Consider the following 18,625-nt stretch of genomic DNA (forward strand, 5'->3'; position numbering starts at 1 on the left):
CCAGGGATCTATCATTATAATCTGAGCCCTGCTGAGGTCGACTCTATTGCTGAAGGTGCAGCAACCTCACTGAGAATCACACTTGATTCTGTTGCCCCCCTGAAAAAGAGAATAGTTAATCAGAGGAGGTGTGCCCCCTGGTATAATTCACATATCAGGACCCTCAAGCAGAATGTGTGAAGACTGGAAAGGAAGTGGCATTCTTGTAAAATAGATAGCTATCATGTAGCCTGGAAAGACTGTCTATTAGTTTACAAAAAGGCCCTCCGTAAGGCTAGAACATCTTATTTTTCTTCTTTAATTGAAGAAAACAAGAACAACCCCAGGTTTCTTTTCAGCACTGTGGCCAAATTAACCAAGAGTCACAGTGTTTTAGATCCACGTATCCTTTCTTCCCTTAGTGGTGAAGACTTCATGACTTCATTCTTTACTGATAAAGTTCTAGCTATCAGAGAGAAAGCTAACCAGGCCATCCCTACAACTGGACCATCACCAGATGTGCTGACCGTGGGAACATACAGGTTCTCCAACGAGCCCCTAAACTCCTTCACCCCTATATATTTTTCTGAGGCATCATCGCTAATTCAGAAATCCCAGACCACCACGTGTCCTTTAGATCCCATCCCAACACACCTGTTGAAGGATGTTTTACCATTGATAGGCAGCTCTATCCTGGACCAGATCAATGGTTCTTTAGTGACAGGTTATGTACCCCGGTCCTACAAGGTGGCAGTGATTAAGCCGTTGCTTAAAAAAACATCACTGGATCCTGATGTGTTAGCAAATTACAGGCCAATATCCAACCTTCCTTTTATCTTTAAGGTTCTAGAGAAGGTGGTGGTGACTCAGTTACTGGAGCACCTGCAGAGGAACAGCCTGTTTGAGATGTTTCAGTCAGGCTTTAGAGCTCATCACAGCACAGAAACAGCACTTCTTAAATTTACTAATGATCTTCTCATAGCTTCAGATCATGGACTGGTCTCTATGCTGGTTCTGCTGGACCTCAGTGCTGCTTTTGATCCAGTTGATCACAGCATCCTGTTACAGAGACTGGAACATGTGATTGGGATTAAAGGGACAGAACTAGACTGGTTTAGATCATATTTATCCGATAGATACCAGTTTGCTCATGTCCATGGTGTTCCCTCCTCATACAGTAGGGTGTTGTTTGCTGTTTGAAACCTTTAGGAAAGAGTAATAATGGTGTCGGCTAACGAGCTTTAACGGTTAGGAAATTTTGGAAATGTTCATTTTAAGGTTTGTGTCTTTGCTTTACTTGTCTGAAGAAGGTCAAATATGAGAAACTCTTAACACAATACAAAAAAAAAAAGTTAAAAAAAAAAACATGGACATTTGTCCCATAAGTACCTGGAATGCAAATACTCTGTTGGTTTTTATGTGTACAATAGTTGTATATACGAATAAAAGTGTCCTGAAGTTGCAACAGCTATTGGAGGTCTTATTTAAATATAGAGCCTGGGTAAAAAATAAAGCTGTTTAAATAGAGTTTAGAGTATTTCTTTAAAACCTTCCAAATTTCGTTTAAATGAGGAATATTACTCAATAAATGAAATCAGTTTTAAAGGATGATTAGATGTACCTAATCATAACGTATTGCGGGTAACGGATTACGTCACTTCCTGTCTTCTCAATCGATGTTGGTTGCGCTGTGCACGGTGTGTTGTATTCACTTAGAATTGAACACTCTGTGTGTTGTATTCACTTAAAATGGAACACTTGGTGTGTTGTATTCACTTTAATTAAAATTTGAACACTTGGGACATTCTAGTCACCTGATAACAGTGAGAAATAACCCATATTAAACAAATACAGGGCTCCGCCGATTATCAGCGTTAGCATGGCCTCACCGTCTGTTTCACCCGGTGTCTTTGTCTGTTCAGCGTGTGAAATGTTTAGTTACTCCTCTGCCTCCTTTAGTGAAGGGAATAGGGGCAGAAAGTGGAGTTTATTAATGGCTCTGGAGGCGAGACTTAATGAGATTGAGACGCGGTTCCGCAGCTTGGATGGAGTTGCGTCAGGTAGCCAGGAGAAGCTAGCTGCTGCGGAGCCGCCTAGCGTAGCTACAGCTAGCGGTCCCCCGGCAGCAGCCAGGGCGGCTGGGTGACGGTGCGCAGGACTCCAGCGACCATAGGTAAGTGCATTCCGGGGGCCAGAGCGGGCGACACAGAAGCCAATCTAAAGCTGCTGGCGAGAAGTAAACGTACATTTGGTAAAGTTCTTATTAACGTCGGAGCGAACGACACCCGGCTTCGTCCGTCGGAGGTCACCAAAATTATCAGAGTCGGTGTTGCAGCTACGCAAAAACGATGTGGGACTCCGGAGCATTCTCTGGTCCCCTCCCCAATCTGGCCAGCGATGAGATGTTTTGCCGCATGTCGTCGCTCCGTCGCTGGCTGTCACGGTAGTGCCCCGAAAACCAGGTGGCCTTTGTAGACAATTGGAGCACTTTTTGGGGAAAACCTGGTCTGATTAGGAGAGACGGTGTCCATCCCACACGGGATGGTGCTTCTCTCATTTCTAGTAATTTGGCTAATTTTATTAGACCCAAAGTGACCTGACAATCCAGGGTCCAGACCAGGATGCAGAGTTGTAGTCTTACACACCTCTCTGCTGCTTCCTTAGAACCCTCATCCACCAACAATAACATATTTAACACTATAGAGGTAGTCTCTGTTCCACGGTTAAAAGTTCACCAAGCACAGAGCAGGGGAGCGGTCAATCACCATAATCTTATTAAAATTTATACCAAAGCACAAGTTAGGGAAACTAATATCACAATTAAGTGTGGACTGTTAAATATTAGATCTCTTTTGTGTAAATCCCTGTTAGTGCACGACCTGATAGCGGATCATCACATTGATTTATTCTGTCTTACTGAGACCTGGCTTCAGGAGGAGGAGGATGTGTAGCTTAAATGAATCTACTGCTCCTACCCATCTTAATGATCCATTCCTCGTGTTACCGGTCGAGGAGGGGGAGTGGCAGCAATCTATCACTCCAAGTTATTAATTAATCCCAGACCAAAACATGGCTCCAGTTCATTTGAAAGCCTGACTCTTGGCATCACCCATCTGAACTGGAGGACAGAAAAGCCACTTTTGTTTGTAGTTGTATATCGGCCCCCTGCTGGGCCACATTCAGAGTTCCTGTCTGAGTTCTCTGACTTCTTATCTGACTTGGTCCTTAGATCAGATAAAGTCATTATTATTGGAGACTTGAATATGCATGTACACGTTGTAAATGGCAGCTTTAGAAACGACTTCATTTTATTACTTGAGTCAGTTGGTTTAAACAGTTGGCATTTTTCTCTTTGATCTTAAGTTGGCCTTTTAGTCTTTGATCTCCTTTGTATCAAACACCTCAGCTCTATCTCTTTAAGCACACGCCTGAGGAGCTCAACACTCTTGTACCACACTGGTGACCAGCAGACCCATCAATGGCACAGCGAGGAACCCAGCAGCTGAAGGCAGAGCAGGAACCACTGGAATCATCAATGGAGACTTGGAGGGAAGAGAGGGTCCAGCACCTCAGAGAAGCCCTGGCAGAGAAGGAGGAGCAGCTCAGCAGGGCAGTGGAGAGGCGACACATGAGGACTGTGGCCCATATGGAGACCCTGACCCAGCTGAACACCACGCAAGCTGCTCTGAAGGAGAGCAACCTCAAATGTGCTTCTCTGGAGGAAACCCTCCACAGTCAGCAGCAGGAGAAAGAGGAGCGACACAAGAGAGAGCTGATGGAGCAGGAGGAAGGCTTCAATCAGAAGCTCCTGGTGATTGAGGAGGAATTTGTGAGGAAGCTTGAGGAAGAGAAGCACAGATCTAATGAAGAGGAAGAGGCCTTGAGGCAGCAGCTCTTTCTAAAAGAAAAAAATTCAACAAACTGCTGGAAGAAGAGCAAAATAAATATAACGAGATGATCGTTGATAAAGAAGAGTCGATGAAGCAGCAGCTGTTGACTCAAGAGGAGACGTATAACAAGATGCTGGCTGATGTTTGTCAGCAGTGGGAGACGACATCTCAAAAATGGGTCCAGATGAGGGAAGAGCTGGAGCAGAAGGTCCTGGAGAGCCAACGGCTGAGGCAAGAGGAGCAGGAGAGGACCAAAGAGGATCTCCAGAGGCTCTCTGAAGCGATCCTCCAACTTGAGGTGAGATGCTTTCGCCTTTGTTCCTCTTCCAGAAGATTTCAGATGATGTTCAGTGAAACCTAAAACACAATCTCTCTTTTCTGCAGCTTCAAGTATTAAAGAAAAAGAAGAAAAGCTTCTGGAGATGGATCTGCAAAAGGATGAGGTTCTGGAAAAGATAGTGAAGAACAATTCCAGAGCTCCCAAAGCCGCCCTCCTCTTCCTCCTCCTCCTCCTCCTCCTCCTCCTCCTCCTCTAGATCCTGACTTCCACAGCGTCACATTCAAGATTCAAGATTTACTTTATTCATCTCCGTAGGGAAATTGAATTGTAGAAGCAGCTAACGTGGATAATGGATTATATAAACTGTAGTGCAGGTTTTGTATTTACAAAGTAGAGAAATAGAATAAATAAATACAAATAAGATCAGAACGTTCTCAGCATAAACAGTATACAGCATATAGTATAAGAATATACTGTATATAATATATACATAATATAATATATACATATTTTAAGCATTATAAGCATATATACATAAATATAGAATAAAATAGAAATAAAATGACAACATAAATATTACAATTATTGTTATTGGCTGGGTTTGGATGAATTATAGAGTTTAATGGCGGACGGCAGGAATGACTTCCTGTACCGTTCCTTAGAGCATCCTGTCTTTATCAATTTTATTTTACAGTATAATCATTGTTTATGGTCTATGTTTGGATCTGTGATGTCGAAACAATAAAACTCAAAGTAAACCACCAGATTGTAGATGTTGTCAATGGCAGCTTTAGAAATGGCTTCATTTCATTACTGGAGTCAGTTGGTTTCCTCCAGCAGATGAACCAACCAACTCATAGCTTCAACCACACCTTAGATCTAGTTCTGACTTATGGTGTTGAGGTAGAACATGTGTCAGTGTTCCCTCAGAACCCCCTCCTGTCAGACCATTCTTTGATCACTTTACATTTATGATTAAGGATTCTTCTATGCTCAGAGCTCAGTCTTACTATAGCAGATGTCTCTCAGATAATGCTGTAGCTAAGTTTAAGGAAGTGATCTCTGTGCTGATCCCAGGACCACCGTGTGTTTCCCCAGGGATCAGTCATTATAATCTTAGCTCTCCTCTCCTCCTCTCCTCCTCTCCTCTCCTCTCCTCTCCTCTCCTCCCCCCTTCTCCTCTCTCTCCACCCAGCCCCCCCATCAGCAGGAGGGTCCCCCTACTTGAGCCTGGTCCTGCTCAAGGTTTCTTCCTGTTAAAGGGGCGTTTTTCCTTGCCACTGTTGCTTGTCTGGGGTCAGGCCCTGGGATTCTGGAAAGCGCCTTTAAACAATTTTGATTGTAAAAGACGCTATATAAATAAAGATTAATTTGATTTGATACCTAACTAATAGATAAAATCCTTTAGAAACTCCTCAAGGTCAGTAGAATCGTGTTTTTACAAATTAAATGCTTAGGACTATTAATGACCTTATAATAGTTTCTTCAATGTTTATTTATTAATTCCTTATTGATTGTTTGTGTTCCGTGCTCTCGCACTCCGAGGGGGCGGAACTCTAACCGAAACTGACCAATCACCGCGCAGGATTACAGTCATACGTCATATCCAACGGACCGACTTAACATGTCCTCAGGCGGAAGAAAGCGCTAGCGTAGAGGCGAACTATTTAATGTTACTCACGAAGTTAAAAGAAGGAAATGTCGCTGCGATCTGTCGGGGTGGTCGCCCAGAGTTCTAGCCAGAGTCGCTGCTGAAAAAGACGTTTTGTGGAATTCTTTTGTTGTCGCGGAGGAATGAGCATTAAATTATCGAGGAAGTCCCCCAGCTGGCTAGCGAAAAAAGTAGCTAGCTAGGCTGCTCGTTAGCGAGGGAGTTCTTTGTTTTGTTTTCAGCCGGGGAGTCTGATAACGTGGAGAGAAACAAGACAAGCTTTGTGCTTTACCGTTTGCGTGCGACTATAAAAATCATGTCCGGGGCACGTTTGACTATGTAGATGAGCTGTAAAATCGAGAGTGTCGGGTATATTTGGGAAAACTAGTAACAGTAACCGTCGAGAGCAACTTTAGCAACAAAGATAGGATTTCTCCCATTAGACCGGAACAGGGACACGAACAATATGGGCAACTGTCTCAAGTCCCCGACGTCGGACGACATCTCCCTGCTTCACGAATCCCAGTCAGACAGAGCGAGTTTCGGTGACGGGGCAGATCCGGACCTGGAGCCGCCGCCGCCGTATCAAGTGAGTGATCGCAACCGCTACTTCCAGTGTCTTCATGACAGATCCGGAGAGGCGCAAATCGATATAATCACCTCAGATGCCGGATTAGAACACACATTAACAGGTTGCTTTGATGCCCAGGCCTTGTTGTCAAGGCTGTCATCGAGACCATTACGCTTGATAAAACACTCCCATCAATAAGTGGCTGTCAGACAGCCGGTGTCATTTTATTTCTCTAACTTGGTGCATATCTAGTGTCTGACCTGTAGGTCTACTCTGAATGGTTACCAGGAGCAGGCTCACATGCCCATGTACCATCCCACGCCCAGTCAGGCTCGGCTGGCCACCCAGCTGACGGAGGAGGAGCAGATCCGCATTGCTCAGCGCATCGGCCTCATCCAGCACCTTCCAAAGGGTGTTTACGATGGAGGACAAGACGGCTCAGAGAAAAAGATCAGAGAGTGAGCCTTTCTGCTTGGGGTGTTTGCACAGGAACGTGGCGGGTTAACTTACGGCGCTGCTCTTATGAAGCCCTGAAAGCCTCGGCTGTGTGGAAAGATGTGACCCAATATTTAAGCTCAGCCACAGGGGCTTACTTTAGCCTGGGCTTCTTTCATCTAGTCTGAACTCAAGTTACTCATTCATACATTTATAACCAAGCTAGACAAGTTGGTGAGTTTGTGTTATATCTCATGTATTGCATACTTGGGAGTAAAAATACGTGTGTTTTGTGTTTTCCAGGTGCGTGATCTGTATGCTGGACTTTGTTTACGGGGACCCTATCCGATTCCTGCCTTGCATGCACATCTACCACATGGACTGTATAGACGACTGGCTGATGCGATCCTTCACCTGTCCCTCCTGCATGGAGCCCGTGGATGCCGCCCTGCTCTCCACCTACGAGACCAACTGATAGTTCACCCATCATCTCGAAGCTTGGATAGAAGAAAAAAAGGAAAAGCACCCCCCCCCCCAAACAATCTGCTGCCCTCCTTTTAGCTGGAGAGGGGCTAAAACACGCGCTCTAGTTTCTTGCACTTTGGAGAATGGCATCATTTGCTTAACTACTGTTCAGCCTCCCACGCACCCAGTAAAACAAGTTGCTTGAAAAGTTACACAAGTGAACAGAAAACTTTCCAGACAAGCATGTGTGTTTGTGTCCGTGTGTGTTTGAGTAACTGTCAGACGGGCGGCAGCACTTTGCTGCCCGTGTAAATACACTTGAGCTGGCCTCATGTGATGCCCCCCCCCTTACCAAACTAACCCCAGATAATCTTCATTAGTCGACAGATTCTGGCTCCAATATCCTATTTTCTGTAGCATCGACAAGCAGACGTTAGGAACACACGGTGGTGGGATTCCACAAGCATCCTTAAACGATCCACACCGTTAGAGTGATTTAGGTCAACGTGCTGACAGGAAACGCTGTAAAAAGTTCATGTTTCAGCGTCGGGTGTAAAGTAACCAGTCAGTGTAAAGGGCTCGATTGTGCATGGAGAGGGTCGGCGGGAAAAATAATTCCACATGCTTGCACACACACTTCTCATCCACAGATTTGCACTTTATTTATAGGACAGTATCTAAACAATATATTAATATATGTCTGTTATAACCTTGCACTATCATTCCTTTCTTTCCTAAGGTGCAACCGTTGCAGAGATCATTTTAAACGTCACGCTCCACACTGAAATAAGCCTGAAAATGTATTTAATGATGTCTAATTCGTCGGTGTGCATCTTCGATTTTACTTTTTTTTAAATGTGTGTGTGTCTTTTCTGTGTCTGGGAGGGAGACTTGCTCTGTTATCAGATAGATTTGTCAGCTTTTTGGACAGGGCCGACGTTGGCAGGAGAGGGATGCAGGGAGGAGGCGTCAAAATCCCATTTGGGTGGCGCTGCTCGGCATTCTGGGTACATCTGTGCATTGTTTGACCTTGTACTTGTGTCATAATAAGCAATTTAAAAAAGAAGCGAGGTCAAATGTGAGATTTTAAGGGTTTTGTTTTGTCTTTTTGCATTACACGTGTGTTGGTTCTTCATTCGATGTAGCGATATTTTGATTTGTGGCATGTTTGATGCTCACATGTCTGCTCCTCTCTCACCTGGTTGTGTCTTTCACCTCCGTCTGGTTTTGTTACAGCAGCAGAGTTCCGCCGCGTGTCAGAATGAAGGATTTCACTCTTCCGCCGGTCAATCGTCTGCATTTCTCTGTTCCCAAAGAGTTTCAGAGCGAGAGCCTCCTTCTGCCGAGCTTTTACTCTCTGACAATGGATATTTTCTGTTATCTTGTTTTCTTTTTTGTTTTTCCCTTGAAAGGCTTGTAAGAATAAATAAATAAATGTAGAATATACTTGTAGTTTATTTACCCCCCCCCCCCCCCCCCAATTACGAACAGGCCAACATTTAAAGACCAGCTTGCATCAGTCAAAGTGGATTAGATTTGGGGACCCTGAGATTTGTGGTTACAAAATAGTCCTTTGAGCAATTCATTAAAGTAATCCTACAATCTGGCAGTGGCGGGGGGGCTTGACGACAGATTCCGTGGGGGGGGGGTGTCTCTGTTTAACTGATGCCGCGAGTGAAGCCAAATCTTGTTAACGATGCCTGCTGCCTGGTTTCTGCTGCTTGCATCATCCGGTTCAGAAACGCCAGTTCGCCCCTTCATTGTTTGACGGATGGAAATGTTCAACTAAAATGTTGGCAGGAATCCGACCTGTCTGTGGTCACGGGTCTGGCGGCCGCGGCGCCGCCTCACGTTTAATCAGCTTTGCAGTTCTGCAAGACTGCCGTTGTTTCGCTTAAGAAGGTTCAGACCACGTTGGGCAAGAGCTGGCATGCGGAGGTCACATTGGCATGGAAGCAAAGATGTGTGGACACACCAGGACATGGTTGCACGTAGCGCAGCTTTTATTTTGCTTGCGTTTTCTTTTACTGGTTTTTCTGCTCGAGCACACGGCTCTTTACACTTCTATGTTTGTGATCTGACAGATTTTCTCATGAATTTGTGAAACCGGCTCAGAGGGAGCGTTCAGTGCTTGTACATCCCGTGAAAGGTGACGGGAATCGAGCACTCCACCTCTGCCCTGGCGACCTCAGACAGGTCCTTGGCATTGAGGATGAGGAGGTAGGCTGGCCTCTGGGAGCCCGGGGCCGCCACGATAGTCAGCAGCACTCCTGAAGGACACGACACCATCTGTTACTGACGCTGCAGGTTCCAGATTAAATATGCACGTGTGTGTTTTCAGCTACCGTCATCTTCATCGACTCCCTCTGGGGTTTGAACAAAGAGGGGCTCGGAGGGGTAGGAGTCTGGCTCCTGCCAGACCCAGGTCTCCTTGGTCTTCACATTTAACTTGCAGATCTATGAACGAGTCAAACGTTGTGCAGAATCTACAACATGTGTGTGTAACTGTGGCGACGCTGTGCGTGTGATGATGAAACCAACCCTGTCAGGTATGAAATGGTTCAGGCCCAGACCGTAGGCATACGTGTAGTTCTTCCCTGAAAACTTCTGGTAGTTGATCTGGGGGAACTCGAAGGCTGCAGAACAACATATAAGTTCTCTTCAAAACAATCGACATTGGTTCATTCATCATTTCTCCTTTTTGTTCTGTTTTTTTACTGCGTTTGCTTCTCCGGCCACATTCTCACCTTGCCTGGGTCCAGAGAAAAGCACCTCTGGCTCCAGCCAGACGGTCCCATCGGAGTGCATCGTGGCCGTTGCGGTGGTGTAAGGCAAGCTGACCAGGTTCTTCCCCTGTTCCTCCTGCACCGAGCTGGCCGTTAGAGAGCAACACAACACAACAGCCGTACCGCAGCAGCCTCCTGATTATTGAGACGCAGGACTGACCTTGTGGACGTCCAGGGGGATGACGTATCTGCGGACCTCGGGCTGCGGCGCCATCATGGCCGCCTTCTTCACCTCGTCCCAGTTGGCTCTGAGGTTGGCCAACCACAGGTAGTTGTAAACAAACTCAAAACTACAGAGATAAGAAAAACACAAGTGAGGATAAACTGAAGAGCGAGGCGGCCTGGAATGACGTCTCCACACACCCCTTCCACGAGCACAGGTCGAAAACGATGAAGCCCTGGTCCTCGAAAGTGTTGATGTGGTGAAACATGCCGATGGCGGCCCCTTTGAACTTCACATCAATGTACTCGCCGGGATCTTTCTTGGCGATGTGAAACAAGGTCTGCAAAACAAACATCATCGGGTGAATTTGGCGCTGAGACGCTAGAACTGGAGGTCAGGGCTGACGACCGGGTCTCCTCACTCCCTGGCTCTCGTTGGACTCGAAGCAGTCCATGTAGTTGGAGCCTCGGATGCTCCAGGCGCTCAGGAACTTCAGCAGGTTGATCTTCACCGGGGTCTCCACAAACACAAAATAGTTCTCAGACATTCCAAAGCTGGAAAGACAGAGAAGAAAGTCTGGTTATAGTCGCTGATAACCGACCCACTTCAGTCCAAAACCCACGTGGACGCACCTGTGCACGTAGGAGGGCTTAAACCTCTCAGCACTGGGGAACTGTACCACCACTTTGGATTTCTCAATGGGATCAGATTTATCTAGGACGGGAATCGTTTGGGATCAGTGAGACGTGTAATCAGGAATTCAAAGTCGTGTCAATTTGTGGAGATTTTCTTCCACGTCTGTGCACGTATATGTGTGTGTGTACGTGCTGACCCGGACCTTTCTGTGTGGGCGGAGTCCTGACGATGTTGTAGGCCAGAGACGCTCCCTTCCCCATGCAGTTCCCAATGTTATACACAGTTCCATCTTTTTCAATGTGAGGATGAGCCGTAACTCCATTAATGTTGACGTAGTTGCACATGTCAACCTGCATTTAAAGCAAAAAAGTGAGAAACATTTTCGAGGAAGAGCTCTGGGCTCGACCTGGCTCCTACAGTTTGCAGCAACGTACCTTCTTCAGAGTCTCTAAGGTTTCAACGTTGACTTTAGTGATGTAGTTGGTCTCTGTCACGGCGTAATAATCCTCCCCGATGGGGTAAACGTTCACCAGGCAGTTGTCAGTGACCTCTACGCCCTTGAAGTAGGAGAAAAACCTGAACGCAGACATGGATCACATCTTACACGGTGATAAACCGACCCAAACACACATCGATGGAGAAAAAAAAATCTGTGCGACGAACCTGGAAAAGATGTTCTTGCAGGGATCCGGGTACGCGAAGGTGCCGAACTCAGTGATCACAACACGCTTCTCCGTGATGGCTCTCACATACGCATCAGTTCTGATAAACCTACATGGGAGAAAGGGTGCAACAGAAATGATGTCATGACAAAGTATTTAGCTTATTTCCAAAAAAAAAGCCCTTTTCAAAACAGGAAGCTTCAGGGGCCGAATATGAGAAGCTCTTACTTTCGGAAGTAGGTCACCTGCCCGTTCTTGAAGTCAAACTTGTGCATGAGGGCCTGACCATCGAAAAGGTGGTAGAAGGGTTCATCCCCGATCTCAAAAAGCCCAGGACCCAAACGGAGGAGGCTTCCCTTCAGAAATGGAGGAATCCTGCCTGCAAAAGGGCAACGGCCAACAAATCAGGCTGACCCAGAGATCAGCAGGAACTGTCGGTCAGGCCCAAACAAACCTGTGACTGTTGCTGGAAGAGCCTCGGCCAGGTCTTCACACGTCTCAAATATCTTCTTGTAGCTTCCAGCCGGGTGTTCGAATCTGCCCTCACAAAGCAAAAACGTCAGCCACCTAATGCATCAGGAGGAGCTGAACTCAAATCAGTCACCGAGCTAATATGTTATGAGAATAAAAGCTACCAGCAGCCCATTCTGCAGGTTAATCAAGAAGAATTGAGACACAGTCGACCAGGAACTCACCTGCTGACCATGTTTTCACGCTTGTGGCACCACACAAATTAAACTCTGGAGGAAATCTCTGATCACTTCGGAGTCGAAAGTCTCTGGTCTCTGTGGATTTGGAGTATTTATCTGTCAAGTCCCCCCCTGCAGCAGTCTGTGTTAAAAACCCCTCTACTGACCAATCATGGTGCACCATGAACAAGAATCCCATTGTGCCAATATCCTCAGCTGGATGACTCAACGTCCCTCCAGAAGGGATTTATTCTATAAAATATTCCCTGCGCCAACTTTGCAAATGTGTCGCAAGTGCACATGTGATTTCTGTTTGTCTGCTGTCGTAACTAACTTTGATGAGGAAAAAACACTTTATTTGCAGGATAAAAAGCAGCAACAAAGCTAAAATACCAATGTCAGTATTTAAATAAATTAAGTAAATCAGAATATTATCTGCATTTACAGAAATATGGGGCTTGTTTGCATTTTCCTACATGTGTATTAAGTTAATTAGTCAAAGTCAACTCTTCAAAGCCTTGAGACAAAAATACCATCTAACATAAAGTAGATTATTTTGCAATGATAAAATGAAGTGGAAAAAATGTTTTATCAATTAAAATCTAACATTTACACACGATGCTGAAGGGATTCTTTGGTCTGACCACGAAATTCCAAAACTTGCTTATCATGGTGCAACTTTAATCTAGGTGTAGGGATTATCTTCTGCAGCCACAAAACAATCGCTGCATTGTTTCTCCTGGGAAAGTGCACCATTAGTGCAGAGAGTTTCACCACAACACTTGGGAACACATGTGGCCTGACTTTATCTAGGAATATAGGACATGCTACTCTGGACATGCTACTCTGTATCTGTGTAAAAATAAAATACAATCCAGCAAGCAGGACTCAGTCAGCCATAGCAGAACAAATATATATTATTATGATTTCTTTTAAAAGGAAATCCATTTGAGTTCAATCCTAAGGAGGTCAGGAGGCACAAAGTCCTTGATGAAGTTATTTGGTTAAATCTTTAAAACAAAAGGGGACTTTTGCGTGGGGAGGTTTTGTAAGAAAAAGCAGTTGAGTTTTATTAGTATAAAAATATATCATTTAAAATTAGTTTGTGTGACGTTAATTTGTGTCTTTCTTTATAAATACGATGGGGAAAGTGACGTCAAATCTTTGTGTGACAAACCGGAAACGGAATCCCACTTTCGCGCATGCGCAGTTGGTCCGGGAATACACAACATGGTGAAAATTTAGCGCTGTCCGTCACGTTTGGAGCAATCGCTTGGACACAACGTGTTTCTACGTTCAGCTGTCGGCAAATACGAGGAGAAAACAAAATAATCAGTTACTCGGCAACTCTTTAGGTCTACGTTTGATCGCTAGGCGAGTTATAATTCGGTAAAATGAATTATACTACGAAGGTGGTCCAGGTGACGAATGTTTCACCAAGTGCAACGTCGGAGCAGATGCGAACACTTTTCGGGTTTTTGGGAACCATCGATGAGTTAAAATTATTTCCACCGGAGTGAGTCGAACTACTGTTACATTATCCAGTATTTGTTGTTATTACAGTCGCAGTTAATGCCTCAGATTTGGTAAAATTTTAGCTGTGAAAACATTGGCCTTGATGCTAACATGCTGTTCTTGCTAACTTGTTGGCTAGTGGAGGGGGGGGGGGCGCTGTTTGTGGGCTTTGTGTTTGTCTAAGGAATTCATTTTATGTGCACTATTTTTATAAATAGTATTTCATAAACTGCAAGATAGTACAGAGAGACAGGTTTTAAACCAAAGTTGTAATTTTTTGCATGTGTGTGAATGCGCGGATGGTGATTTATTCAGTCTTATTGTCTTTTCCCAGTGACTCCCCCATGCCAGTGACATCGAGGGTGTGTTTTGTGAAGTTCCAGGAGCCCGAGTCTGTCGGGGTGTCTCAGCATCTGACCAACACCGTGTTTGTGGACAGAGCATTGATCGTGGTGCCCTTTGCAGAAGGTTGGTCTCCTCTCACTGTCCTTGATGGGGGAGTCCATGTTTCCCTGCATGGCTCAGTGGCTTAAAGATTGTCCAAATGTAGCTGTTCAAACAATCGAGCTCAGCTCGGTCAGCTGGTGTGGCTGTCCTATCTGAATGGTATCGGTAATGCCATTTAATGGCCTGTAAAATAGAATTAAAGCAAAGGTGTCCGTTTCTTGGGTTCCTGCAGCAGCATGTCTAATGTTTGCAATTGTTTTGATTGTTGAGCAAAATGCTGATGAAACTGTCTGTTGTATGATAAATAAAATGCACAGTACAACAGGACACTGGGATACGGGTGCACGCCGAAGATGTGGCCTCCACAAACTTCTTCGAAATTCCAAAGTGAAGTTGTTTAGACTTTTATTCATATGCATATTTTATCCCCCCCATATTGGACAATCCTCTGTTAAACTTTCTCTCTGTTATTTGTGTGTATGTGTGTGTGTGTGCGCGTGAGTTTTGTAGTGAAGAAGGCAAAAGCCGCCCCCTCGTTGATGGCTGAAAGTGGTCCTCTGCCCACCCACAGAGGATTATATACATTTGCAAAGGCCAGCAGACATTCTCACCCCAGCCCACTTCTTTTTGTACCCTCTACCTTCTCTCACTTCTCTTCTAAGTTATCTTTTCTGCTGGGTGCTAGGATATAAAGGTCAGGTGATGCGGTCATGACCACAAACTGTGCTTATTCTGCAATGTTTTCTCAAGTGACGGAAACATTTTCAACTTTGACTGTTTTTTTTTGTTTTTTACTGGTAACTGATGGACGTTTGAATGAGAGACGGTCACTTTTTCACGCACACAGGTTTTTTTTTTCCCTCATGTGTGTAACGCAGCTAATGTCGGGCCTTTAAAACGCCACCGATTCGCTCTAAAGTCACACGCCCCATGAACTGACCGGTGCATTGTTTCAGATTTGAAGCCAACATGACACAATGTTAGGTAACGTTTCTCCTCTCTTCTTTTGTTGTTGTGTTTTACAGTTCTTTTTCCTGGCTCAGTCAGTCCTGTAGACCAGGCCCTGGTGAAAATACCATCCAACAGTTTTGCCTCCTGCAGCATTTTTCTCTTCTTCAGTGTGCTATTGTTGTTTGTCCGTATTCCGGTCATGTCTTCTGTTGGTGGTATTTTGGGGGCGGGGGTGTACTGTGAGATGATTTTGCTCTCTCTGCCTGATCACCTATGATCAAATATACTCCGGACGGTTTAAACCATACATCCAGGGGTGGGTTGATTGTTGCCGTGGCAGGTAAGGACATTAGATTCATGCTGCACAGCAGTCACACTACCCACCCTCAGTTTCTTTTTAAACAATTGAATCTTACATTTGTGTTTCTGGTAAGTAGACACTGACAGCCTGTGTCTTGTTCTTGCCCAATCCCTAAAATTCTCTCTGTTGTGTGTATCTCGATTTTTCTCTGTGTGCTTTTAGTAGCGAAGCCGCCAACGCTTGTTTCAGTAAACGTCTAAATGAAAATTGAGGGCACACCCAACTGGAGAAGCAGCTGTGCTTGCTAACGTTTGGTTCATGACTTAAAAAACACATTCAGGTGATCTTTTCTTGGCAGTGTTCATTGGAGTAGTGTGATATATGCCAGCAATAGTTGTCACTGCATTGATTGTGTTGAACTAAGGGAAATCTACTCTGACCTGTAAGGTAACTTTGAGAAGTGCAGTGAGGAGACTTTTTTTCTCGGATTTGTCTGTGACTCAGATGTGTGAGGTTCTCTTCTAATACCCGTTTTTGCTCTCCTAGGATCAATTCCGGATGAGGCTAAAGCTTTGTCGCTGCTGGCGCCAGCAAACGCTGTTGCAGGAAATCTGCCGGGAGGAGGGCTTCTTCCCACGCCGCTCCCCAATACACCCGTAAGATTTGCACGACGGCCTCCGGCCCCGCTGACCCGTTGTATAGTGGATATTTGTGTGTGTTTCTGTGCTCTGTGCCTCTCCTCCCCCTCATTGACCTCTCCTCTCCTCTCCTCTATCTCCTCTCCTATCCTATCCTCTCCTCTCCTCTCCTCTCCCTGTCCCCCTCTCCTCTCCTCTCCTTTTCCCCATCCTACATGAGCCTGGTCCTGCTCAAGGTTTCTTCCTGTTAAAGGGGAGTTTTTCCTGCCACTGTTGCTTGTCTGGGGTCAGGCCCTGGGAGTCAGGAAAGCGCCTTGAAACAATGTTGATTGTAAAAGACGCTATATAAATCAAGATTGATTTGATTTCAACACCGAACTGGCTCCTTCTGTCCACTCCTGCTGAGTCGGCCTGTTAATGGCTTCTTCAATCTTTGTGCTTGTGTCTGATCTGCCAGATGGGAGGGAACCCTTTCGGTGTTCCCGGCCTCGACGCAATGGCTGCGTTTGGATTCCCGGGACCTAACATGAACCCTCAGGTCGGTTTGATGGTTGCAGTTGCGTAAAGAAGTTGAAGCTACTTTGGTTTTGGCTAATCTGGATCTCTTCCCTTCTGTTTCAACAGGCTGCCGATCAGCTGTTCAAGTTGATGACGGACCCTAAGTGAGTCCATCCGCTTCTAATCAAGTCATTCCGGATCTCAGCAGTTGCTAATTCCTATTTTCCTGTTTTTAGACTGAACCCGTTAGCTGCGGGCTTGAACCTGAGCGCCAGCCTGAAAGCGGACGCGTCCAATAAAGAGATCGAAGAAGCCATGAGAAGAGTCAGAGAGACGCAGTCGCTCATTTCTGCTGCCATCGAAACTGGAGGTGAGCGCGGGCGTCGTTCCGCCCCGTCGCGCCGCCATTTTAGACTTTGTCCCTTTCACAACACGAACGAACATTTCTCCCTTTTCACGGTTTGTAGGCAAAGACAGTAAAAGACGCACGCGGTCCCGGACCAGGTCCAAATCCAGGAGGAGGAGTTCCGCCTCGCATTCACGATACAGGTGAGCGCTCGGATCTGGGAGGGAGGCGTGGAGATTTGCTGTAGACTGAGAACGAAAGCTTCTGAATGTCTGATCGCAGGCGCAGCAGCAGCAGACAGAGGCGCCGCTCTAATTCCAGAAACAGGAGACGTTCCAAGAGCCCCTACCAGAAACGATCCCGAGACCGGAACAGGCGGTCGCGAACCAGGTCCAGGTGAGATGGCGCACACCTCCCGTGTGACGGTTCCTCCCGGAGTTACGGCTTGTTGACTGTAAAACAAATCCACACAGAGACAGAAAGAAGGAGGAGTCCAGTAGGAGGAGATCCAGAACGCCACCCAAAAGCTACAGCACAACCAGAAGGTCACACAGCCGGAATCGGTGAGTCCCGGCAAGGATTAACACGCGGTTTAATTCCGCTCGTGTCGCACGCGTGGTGCAGACGTGATGCCTTGTCTTCAGCTGTTGTCCGGCTCTGCTCCACAGGAGACGCAGGAAGAGTCAGAGCATCAGCAGGTCCCCCAAAAGGAAACACTCCAGGTCTCCATCGCCTCGGAGGTGCGTCGCCCCTGTGCTCACGGGGACCGGGCTTTTGTTCCCGATGAACGCCGCGTAAAGTTTCATTTGAATCCCTCTGTGGACTCACCGGTTTCATCTTCCCCCGCAGACACAAGAAGGAGAAGAAGAAGGACAAGGACAAGGAAAAGGAACGCGATCGCAAGACCGAGAAAGATTCCGGGCGCGAAGAGCGCGAGCAGTCCAGCAAGAAGAAGAAGAACAAGGATAAAGACAAGGAGAAGGAGCGGGAAAGGGAGCGAGAGAGGGAGCGAGAGAAGAAATCGGAGGGCGAGAAAGGAGACACCAAGGTCGGATCAGGCTACGCTCGCGCTGTCGGGGTTTTCTCGGGGTGTGTTAAAACTGCCGTCCCCCCACAGGTCACCCGAGATTACGATGAAGAGGAGCAAGGTTATGACAGCGAGAAGGAGCGGGAGGAGAGGAAGTACTCCGACGACTCGGCGCTGTCGCCTCAGTCCGCCGAAGGCAACGGCACGTCCCGGCCCCACAAGGTAAAGGCCAACGGCGCCGACAACGACGACAACATGGACGTCAGCGATTAGGTCCGTCCCGGTTCGACCCAACTCTGAAACGTCTGGAAAGTCACACGGGTGTAAAACGTATGGGCGTCGTGTGTTTGTGTGTTGGTTCCACACAGAAGAAACCTGAAAAAAAACCAGTTTTGTTTAGATTTGTGTTTTAGCTACCTGTTAAAACTGGAAGTAGAAGAACTTCTGGAACTTTTGTTGTTGGGTTTTTGTAGGTCATGTGTTCGCTGTGGTGTCGCTCTGTTTCCATGTGTACAACAGGTTTTTCTTATTATTGAAAATGGTTCTTTTAGCAACAAAAATGATCTTTTTTATAATAAAGCCTTTTGGGGAAAGTGAAGACTAGTTTTATTGTTATCACACATGATGGATTTAAGGTGTTAATGCTGCCATTTGGTCCCAATGGGGCAGGGGGGGGCAGCTGTCATTGCCTCCCA

The 18,625-nt window shown here is 46.1% G+C and overlaps 3 protein-coding genes across 5 annotated transcripts; 2 read left to right on the forward strand and 1 right to left on the reverse strand.

The window, feature by feature from the left end:
* The first annotated feature begins 5,742 nt into the window (after positions 1-5,742).
* LOC130538855 (RING finger protein 11-like) lies at positions 5,743-8,715 on the forward strand. 2 transcript variants are annotated; one of them, XM_057056813.1, is made up of 3 exons: positions 5,743-6,389; positions 6,624-6,829; positions 7,110-8,715. In XM_057056813.1, the coding sequence occupies exons 1-3, from the start codon at positions 6,267-6,269 to the stop codon at positions 7,279-7,281; spliced, it is 501 nt and encodes a 166-aa protein (XP_056912793.1). In that variant the 5' UTR covers positions 5,743-6,266; the 3' UTR covers positions 7,282-8,715. The 2 variants fall into 2 exon arrangements, with proteins under 2 accessions (XP_056912793.1, XP_056912795.1); XM_057056815.1 differs by having other exon boundaries at positions 5,745-6,389; positions 6,660-6,829.
* A 536-nt stretch (positions 8,716-9,251) lies between these two features.
* Positions 9,252-12,370, reverse strand: rpe65a (retinoid isomerohydrolase RPE65 a). Its single transcript, XM_057056812.1, has 14 exons — positions 12,214-12,370; positions 11,973-12,055; positions 11,747-11,897; positions 11,520-11,627; positions 11,291-11,432; positions 11,059-11,206; positions 10,853-10,934; positions 10,642-10,774; positions 10,421-10,560; positions 10,218-10,347; positions 10,019-10,133; positions 9,813-9,907; positions 9,617-9,728; positions 9,252-9,541 (listed from the first exon to the last, which is right to left on the reverse strand). Exons 1-14 carry the CDS (start codon positions 12,222-12,224, stop codon positions 9,396-9,398), a joined length of 1,596 nt encoding a protein of 531 aa, XP_056912792.1. The 5' UTR covers positions 12,225-12,370; the 3' UTR covers positions 9,252-9,395.
* Positions 12,371-13,404: 1,034 nt separating this feature from the next.
* Positions 13,405-18,528, forward strand: LOC130538366 (serine/arginine-rich splicing factor 11-like). Of its 2 annotated transcripts, XM_057055833.1 has the most exons (12): positions 13,407-13,723; positions 14,057-14,190; positions 15,968-16,077; positions 16,517-16,597; positions 16,684-16,721; positions 16,794-16,927; positions 17,025-17,106; positions 17,186-17,299; positions 17,377-17,466; positions 17,572-17,643; positions 17,753-17,951; positions 18,021-18,528. In XM_057055833.1, the coding sequence occupies exons 1-12, from the start codon at positions 13,602-13,604 to the stop codon at positions 18,201-18,203; spliced, it is 1,359 nt and encodes a 452-aa protein (XP_056911813.1). In that variant the 5' UTR covers positions 13,407-13,601; the 3' UTR covers positions 18,204-18,528. The 2 variants fall into 2 exon arrangements, with proteins under 2 accessions (XP_056911812.1, XP_056911813.1); XM_057055832.1 differs by having other exon boundaries at positions 13,405-13,723; positions 17,753-18,528.
* The last annotated feature ends 97 nt before the right edge of the window (positions 18,529-18,625 follow it).

The sequence above is a fragment of the Takifugu flavidus genome, chromosome 15 (assembly GCF_003711565.1).
Source record: "Takifugu flavidus isolate HTHZ2018 chromosome 15, ASM371156v2, whole genome shotgun sequence".
NCBI classification, from domain to species: domain Eukaryota; kingdom Metazoa; phylum Chordata; class Actinopteri; order Tetraodontiformes; family Tetraodontidae; genus Takifugu; species Takifugu flavidus.